Here is a 7,513-nt window from a genome sequence, read left to right as displayed (position 1 = left end):
CCTGCCGCAGACACGGGGGTACTACTGCTCCGGGCCCACGCGGACCCCGTACCCTGCGGAGTCCACGGGCATGTACCGGCCCCCATCGCCCGCTCCCCCCTGGAGCTACGCCCCGCCGGACTGCCCCACCGAGGGGTCCTCTCTCCGAAGGCAGCAGGTTCCTGGCTACTCCCCACCGCAGGTAAGAGCCATTTCCAGCCCCGGCATCGGTGCTTGCCGATGGGCAAGCTCACCGGGGCAGAAGTTGTTGTTTTATGGGGCCACAGCGGCAGGAAAGCCCGCAGTGCCTCCTCCGATGCATCCGTGGCTAATAATGGCTGTTGTTCCTCGCGCAGCTTGCTCTGCCTGGTTTTATTCTGATAAAAACTGGTGGTCACCCCATTCTCCAGAGGCTCCAAGCTTTTGGGCTAGGAAAGCAGGAATCGGGCAGCAAGCCTGACGCTGCGGCTGTTCCCAGGGCTGTCTGGAGGGAGCAGTGCTCGGAGTGACTCTGGGGGTAACGTCTGTTCCCCCCTTTTCTTACAGACCCCGGGAATGCCCATCCCGCAGTATCCGTACGGAGACAATCCCGGAGTCACGCCGCAGGGGCCCCCGCTACAGCCCAGACCCCCGGAGGACACGTGGGCTCCCACCATCTATGGGGCGCAGTCGCGTTACACGTGGCCCGCTGCTCCGGCGCACGGGAACCCGTTTGTCTCCGAATCGCATCCACCGTGGACTGGCAGCGGAGCTCCTTCCCACCCTCCCGCGTGGGACTCAAAGGTACAGCTGATGCTTCTACAGCGCGTGCCTGCGCTGGGTCCCGGCTGCGGTCAGACCTCCTAAATTATACGGTTTTCCTCAAAGCCTGTCTCTGTCTCCTGGGAATGCCCCTTTCTCCGAGCACAGTCAGTTTAGGTAGAAACAAAGCAGCGGGTATCTGCCAGCAAAATCTCCTATTTGCATACTGAAGACCAAAATCTGGGGCTGTAATTCCAGAAAGGTACTGGAGATACCAGATATCCCAGGGCAGGTCTCAAACTGGGTCAGACGTCGTCTTGCTTGTCCAGATCTCTCTCAAACAGCAAATACTGTCAGAAATCCTCCAGCGCAGAGTGTGGGATGAACCTGTGGGTCAGTCTGCAGACTCCTGTATTCCTCTACAAGTGCTTGGCTTGGGCACGGTCATCCTCTACTGAGGAACGTTTTAAGCAAAAAATCTAAGGAAATGATGGACTTGGTGTGGTCCGTTCATCTCGGCTTCCCCTGGGTTTGGTCAGGAGTCAAATGACTCTCCAGAGGTTTGGTCCCCGGGCAGCAGCGCCGGCATGTGCAGCCGCAGCCCTGCTGGGGGATGCGTGGATTCGGGGACGGGGGCTGCGGTTACTTGGGAACAGCTCAAAAGCGCTACTGCAGAGAAGTGTCTTCTCCAGAATATCAAAATAGGACCGTGTTGAAATCCATTCAGCATCTCCCCTGTTCATGGGTAACGAGTGTTCAGAGGTTCACGCTGTTTCTAGACACGCGCCTCTTGCCAGGGGTCTGCTCTTTCACGGGCAGGGACTGGAGCGTGGGTCCTGTGTCCCTCTTTGGGACTTTTCACCGAAACCAGCCCACTTGGCAGGACACGGGGTGCCAGCCCGCGGGGGACGTGATGTGTTATGACATCACAGTGTGTGACAGTCTAGAAAATGCTGCCCAGATCCCCGGTAACATCACGCCTAACCCGGTCTGCCCTGTCCTCGCAGGCATGCACACCTCAAAGCAGTCACAGTGCCACCTGCCACCCAGTTCCCTCAGCGCTGCTTGCCTGCCTTTCTAGTGCAAGATTACAAATCTGGCTTTAAGGGAAATGCACTTAAAGATATTTTCTCCTTCCGACTGTAGGACACCGCTTACGACAAACCCGAGCAAAGCGCAAACCACCACAACTACTATCCCGATGTCAACCACCAGCACGCCAGGACAATGAATGACCACCAGCCAGCCACGCCGCTCAACGCCAAGCCGTCCCCCTCAAACCCCAGGGTGCAGTACAGCGCACAGCCCCAAATGTATGACAGTGCATCTCGGAAGCTTTTGGCTGGGCACCGGGAGGCCGGCTTTAAACCTGCTGACCAGCTGTCAGCGAATTCTGCAGCCATCCAGCCGGAGATTCAGAGAATCCTCCACGTTATGGGGGACGCTGAACAGCTGGAGCAAGAGGTGGATGAATTTGTAGGAAAAAAGACAGATAAATCCTACCGGCTTCTGGAGGAGATGTTGACCAAGCTGCTGTTGGAACTGGATTCCATCGAGACTGGTGGCCAGGACAGTGTTCGGCAGGCCAGGAAAGAGTCCGTCCACAGAATTCAGGCCATACTGGAAAAACTGGAAAGAAAGGGACTGTGAAAATACATAGGCCGCAACACGCAGTCTGTTGTTGAGGTTCCAAAGAGTTTTAGTTGCGTTAAATCTCAGCTCTTTCTGCTACGCAGTATTGACAATGGAATAGCAATAAGCCCCGAGTTAAAAAACCAAACCAACCCACCAAAACCCCCCACCCCGGAAGCCCAGCCCCAACAAGTAACTTGGCAATGGACAAATTAAGAGAGGTCTGAAGCAGCAAACTGAATTGTTTGTTTGTTCTGGGCTTTGGAAAAGCAGAACCACCCGAGGTGCTTACACTGTAGAGGTCTCCGTAAGGATCCGCATCCTCTGCATCAGCAGGTAGAAAATCACTGTACAAAGTTACCAAACTGGGCCCAGTCTGTAGGTGCCTCCTGCAGCCACAGCAGTTCTTTACACGTCCGGAACACTTGTCAGCTGTGGTGACAACAGTTCTGCAACGCGCAGCCACAAACCAAGACTCTGAGCTCGTCAGTCACTGCGTGTTTTCAGCTTCAGCTTCCTCACCATAAAAACTTGTGTGTCGTCGTGGGGTTTTCTTTGGTTTTAGTGCACTCAAGTAGCTACACTGAAGTGCTGCAGAAAGGGACCACGCTGGCAGCCCATCAACGCAAGCAGATGTCACGTCGTGCTGTTCCTCCTCTGTCGCGAAGAGCCACTCCTGGTGTCCCCCGTGGACGTGGGAACACAGCCTGGAAATCTCGATTCTGCCACTGAAAAGGAGAGGTACAAGCAGAGGAACGATGTCAGAGCAGAGCAACCCGAAACGGCAGGATGCTTGGAAATGCTTTCCAGGTCACTTGGGTAAAAATCCACTTTTTAATTGTAATGTCCTCCCACATACTGCAAGTTTTGTATTCCACTGCAACGCCCCACTCGTGGCACCGTACAATCCGGAGGGAAGGGAACGGCTCAGCCTACTGTCAGCCTCCTGGTTACAACATGTTAAGTGAATCATGACTGTGTGTGACGAGATAATAAACCCTGACAACTTTTAAATGTTATTTTGTAATTAAGACGTCTCAGAGTCTCTTTTCTTTAAAAAGAAGCTGTGGGCAAGGTTGTGTAACTTAGACCTGCCTATAACCAAAATCCCCGCCGGGCTGCCTTAGCGGCCGATGGTGAGGGATGGATGCAGCAAGTCACCTCTGAAAACCCTTGTTTGGGGGTGCCGGGGTACCCCATTGCCCCCCAGGCGGTGCAGGTGCCCAGGAGCCTTCAGCCGTGGCGTAGGGCCGGTGGCTGTGTTTTGGAAGGGGTCTGGAAGGGGTCTCCGTGTGCCCGAGGCTGGGAGCGCCTTGACCGTGTGCTCTGCGGGCTGACAGCCGGCGATGTCCTGAAGGCAGCCGGCAGATCCCAAATCCTTCCCAGACGGGGCTGTGTGCACAGGACTGACCTTTGCAGCTCGTTGGATGTGTCCGTGATCACGTGTGGTGGTCAGCCTGCAAAAACAGCCCCGGCCGAGGTGAGCCAGGAAAGAGCTGAATGTCCTGGGACGGGTAAATGCTTCGTTGCTATTTTATTTCGTCCTCTTGTCAGGCAGAGAGCAGCCGGGCCAAGCTGTCCGTCCTTGGGATACGGCATGAAATCTGAATTCTGAGGATCGGGGGCTGTACTGGGAGATAGAGCAGATCACGATAAACAGCGGTGCCCCGTCACTCCGCCCAGCCCCAGCGAATGCCGCCTTTCTTTCTCTGATAAAGGCAGCGGTGTCGGCAGCATCTCCAGGCGTTAATCTGTGCTTTGGGTTCGTTTCTTTTTGTGAAAATACTCGTAGTAGGGAAGATTTCCACACAACCAGCCTTGCTACCAGTGGCTTTTTAAACCCAAAGGAATGAAGAGCAGCACTGTGGCGTCTCTTCCCTCTTTGTTTTATCTAATGGTTGAAAGTCTTGTTAAACGCTGCCTCTAATGTCCTGAAATCTTTACCAAGAGTCTGCTGCAGGTTCACTGAATTAGCTTGACACGGTAATAACTTTATTTAGTTTTTTCGAAAGAGAATATAGGCGACGAAACCCATCAACCACTCTGAAGACATGCTCGGTGCGGGGGCAGAAAGCTGGCTCCCTGCGCTACAGGATTGCTAGCAGGATCAATGCCGGATTTATCGGGTCCTGCTCTTCTGACCCTTTAGCATGCCTGGCAAGGTTTGTCTGTAAAAGGCTGCGAAGGAGATGAAAAAGTAAAGGAGGACTGTAAGTACCCAAAGAGACCTAACTTGTCACTTTCTAGAAAAGCCAAGAAGTGAGAAATCCAGCCGGCGGAGCGGGAGGAGCCGCTGCGCACGCAGCACACGGCCTGAGCCACGCTTTGCAACAGGCAAAGGCTGCAGAGGCGGCGGTGCTCTGGTGGGGTGAAGGGAAGCCTGGAAGGAGAGTACTGGTGATGCAGGGGGGAGAACAGCCTCTGCTGCGTTTCTCCTTGGTGCTCAGGGCACGGCTGAGCTCTGAAACACCCCTACCTGGCTCAAAGGTCCTTTCTGCTGGAGGCGGATCCCCGTTTGACCCCCGTAACTCATATTTGGGAGTGGAGCCAGCCTTGATTAAAGTGCGACCACGCTACGCCACCGCTTCACTCTCCGGCCGTTTCAGGTTGGGCACCAAGTCCAGGCCGCAGGCTCACCACTTTTGTGCTCTCCAGGGAATTACCAAAGAGCTCATTTCTTCCTCTGTTACCACACTTGTTTTTCTATTTGGTTGGCATGGCTGCTGAAATAAAGGTCTGGATTCCCTTTGTGCAGGATCTAGCCAAAGTCTGGAATTTGTTGTTGCAAGAGGTGGTGTAAGTGGTGCAGGCAGCTCCCTTCACCCCCTCCCAACAGCAGGCTCTCCCCCCGCTTTGCTGAGTCAAAAAGCACCCCAAGAACGGGCAGAGCTGCAGCCCAGCTCTGACCCTGCACACCCCCGAGAGCTGCTCCGCGGCACAGCGCCCGTCGGCCCTGGGGCACATCTCCCTCCCTGCCCACGGGCTTCCCAGCTCTTTCTGCTACTGTCGCTTGAGTACGGTGGCAATAGACAAACGGGGCACTGATGCCGCAGCCCTGCTGCTTTTTTGAGGACGTGGTGCTGTAAGTGCTGCAGCAAGTCACTGCTTACAGGTACGTGAAAAGAAGCAGCCAGCTTCAGCGAGGCTGGAATCCACGGGGCTGGCTGAAACTTTATTTTCTGTATTTGTTTCAGCAGCAAGAATCGCATCAGGAACAAAACTGTATTGTTTATTGCATCCTGTTTGCTCCAACACTCATTTCCCTCCCCTGCCAGTTGCCAGGGAAAAGAGGTAAGTCGGTTCTAGCTGTGCAGGGAGGAGCGTGGAGCAATCCTGATACCTTGCAGGCTCGGTAGCACTGCAATGCAGTCAGCGAGGAGAGAAATAAAAACGGTGCACTCAGCTGCTGTATCACCAGTGCTCTGTGGACTGGGACAAAGGTTTCCCGCCACGGAGACGTGGTAAGAACGATACCTTTATCTGTTGATAGGAAAAACTGAAAGTATGTGCGAGGCATTTGAGCCAGACACGGCCTGGGAGGAAGGAGGGTTTCTTCTCTGGTGTTTTTTTTGGTGCTGAACCTATCAAGGTAACATATTCCTTTACAATATTTCCTCTTCCGGAGTTTAAGTCCCCGCACGTGGGAAGGACTTGGCAGAGGGTTATGTAAACCTCTACTGAAAAGCACATGAAAGAACATCAAAAAGTGGGCTGAAATGGCAGGTTATCATTTCAGTGGGGCCGGTTATTTGAACAGCCCTGTGAGAAGCAGTGGCTGCGGCTGATGTTTCTGCATCCCTGGGGCAGATGGTGGGTTCTGTGTGCTTCCCCCAAAGCGGAGCCGAGCTGAGAGCAGGGACCGGGACATACCTTCCACACCGCAGCCTGCAGAAAACTCCCGCTGACGTAACCGCATCCATCCCCGCTGTGTCCCTGCCGCCTCCCGTCTCCTTCAAAGCAGGACCAAAGTGGGTCACGGCTCGGACGGCGATCTGAAAGGAGAAAGCCGCTGCAGCGGAGGCGCGGGCAGGAGCTGTGTCAGCACCGAGCTGGCAGAGGCCCTGCGCAGGCCAACGCTGCATGGATGAGGTTTGCAGCCATTTGCTCTACAGATGCAAAACTGAGGATTTTAGCACTTCTGACCATTCAGTCTTCCTAGCCACTAACTGCCGTGGCAGAGGTGAGCACTGGGATGACGATTCCTGGCAACCAGTTTATCTTACAGCATCCACCCACATCACAAAACCCCAAATTAGAAAGCGTGTCTGTATTTATCAGGAGGCTCATCTCTACAGAAACCAAACTCCTATTCCAGGGTTGCCTATCGCCTCTGTGCGCAGCACCCACCATCACAAGAGGGTTTCTCAATCTCCACCGAGGCGAAAGGGGCACGGAAGGATTGAAAAACAAACACTAGATCAGCGTCTCATGGTTTCTGCTGCAGAACTCAAGTGTTTGTTCACGCCACACGTGGGAGGCAACTGGCACGACGGCATGTGCTTCCCGGCGATGCTGCGCCGACACCGCGCACCCCTGCCCACCCGCATCCGGCTTAGGGGCGTAATGACCAGCCTGGAGTCAAGACTTAAGCCGGAGAGTCCTAATTAGCGCTGGCATCGCCTGCCTGCGGTGGTGTTTGGGTGTGGATCCACCCGGGCCACTGCCAGCTGTGAGGGCTGCGCAACCCTCCCGAGAGCTGCGGCTGCGGGCAGGGATGCAGGCAGGGCCGTAGGCAGGGGTTGCAGGCAGGATTGCAGGCCGGGGATGTGGGCAAGGTTGTGGGCAGCAGATGCAGGCAGGGGCTGCAGGCAGGATTGCAGTGAGGGATACAGGCAGGGGCTGCAGGCAGGATTGCAGGCAGGGTTGCCAGCACGGCATACAGGCAGGGACCGCAGGCAGGACTGCAGGGAGGGATACAGGCAGGGAGGGATACAAGGCAGGGCATGCAGGCAGGGGATGCAGGCAGGATTGCAAACCCAATTGCAGGCCGAATTGCAGGCAGGGGATGTAGGCAGGGTTGCAGGCAGGATTGCAGGGAGGGGCTGCAGGCAGGGGATACAGGCAGGATTGCAGGCAGGGCTGCAGACAGGGGACACAGGCAGGATTGCAGGCAGGATTGCAGACAGGGCTGCAGACAGGGGATACAGGCAGGGGACACAGG

The 7,513-nt window shown here is 55.3% G+C and overlaps 1 protein-coding gene across 1 annotated transcript in view; it reads left to right on the top strand.

Moving 5' to 3' along the window:
* The window catches only part of BAG4 (BCL2-associated athanogene 4), a 3,814-nt gene extending 1,444 nt beyond the window's left edge, over positions 1-2,370 (top strand). Inside the window, exons 3-5 of the mRNA XM_009881515.1 lie at positions 11-181; positions 526-762; positions 1,867-2,370. Of these exons, the coding sequence (XP_009879817.1) occupies positions 11-181; positions 526-762; positions 1,867-2,370 (912 nt within the window). The remainder of the gene's footprint in view (positions 1-10; positions 182-525; positions 763-1,866) is intronic.
* Positions 2,371-7,513: the final 5,143 nt, after the last annotated feature.

This window comes from Charadrius vociferus, unplaced genomic scaffold (assembly GCF_000708025.1).
Source record: "Charadrius vociferus isolate BGI_N301 unplaced genomic scaffold, ASM70802v2 scaffold2823, whole genome shotgun sequence".
Classification (NCBI taxonomy): Eukaryota; Metazoa; Chordata; class Aves; order Charadriiformes; family Charadriidae; genus Charadrius; species Charadrius vociferus.
The sequence above is the reverse complement of the archived record's forward strand: the minus strand, read 5'-3'. Positions and strand labels throughout refer to the sequence as shown.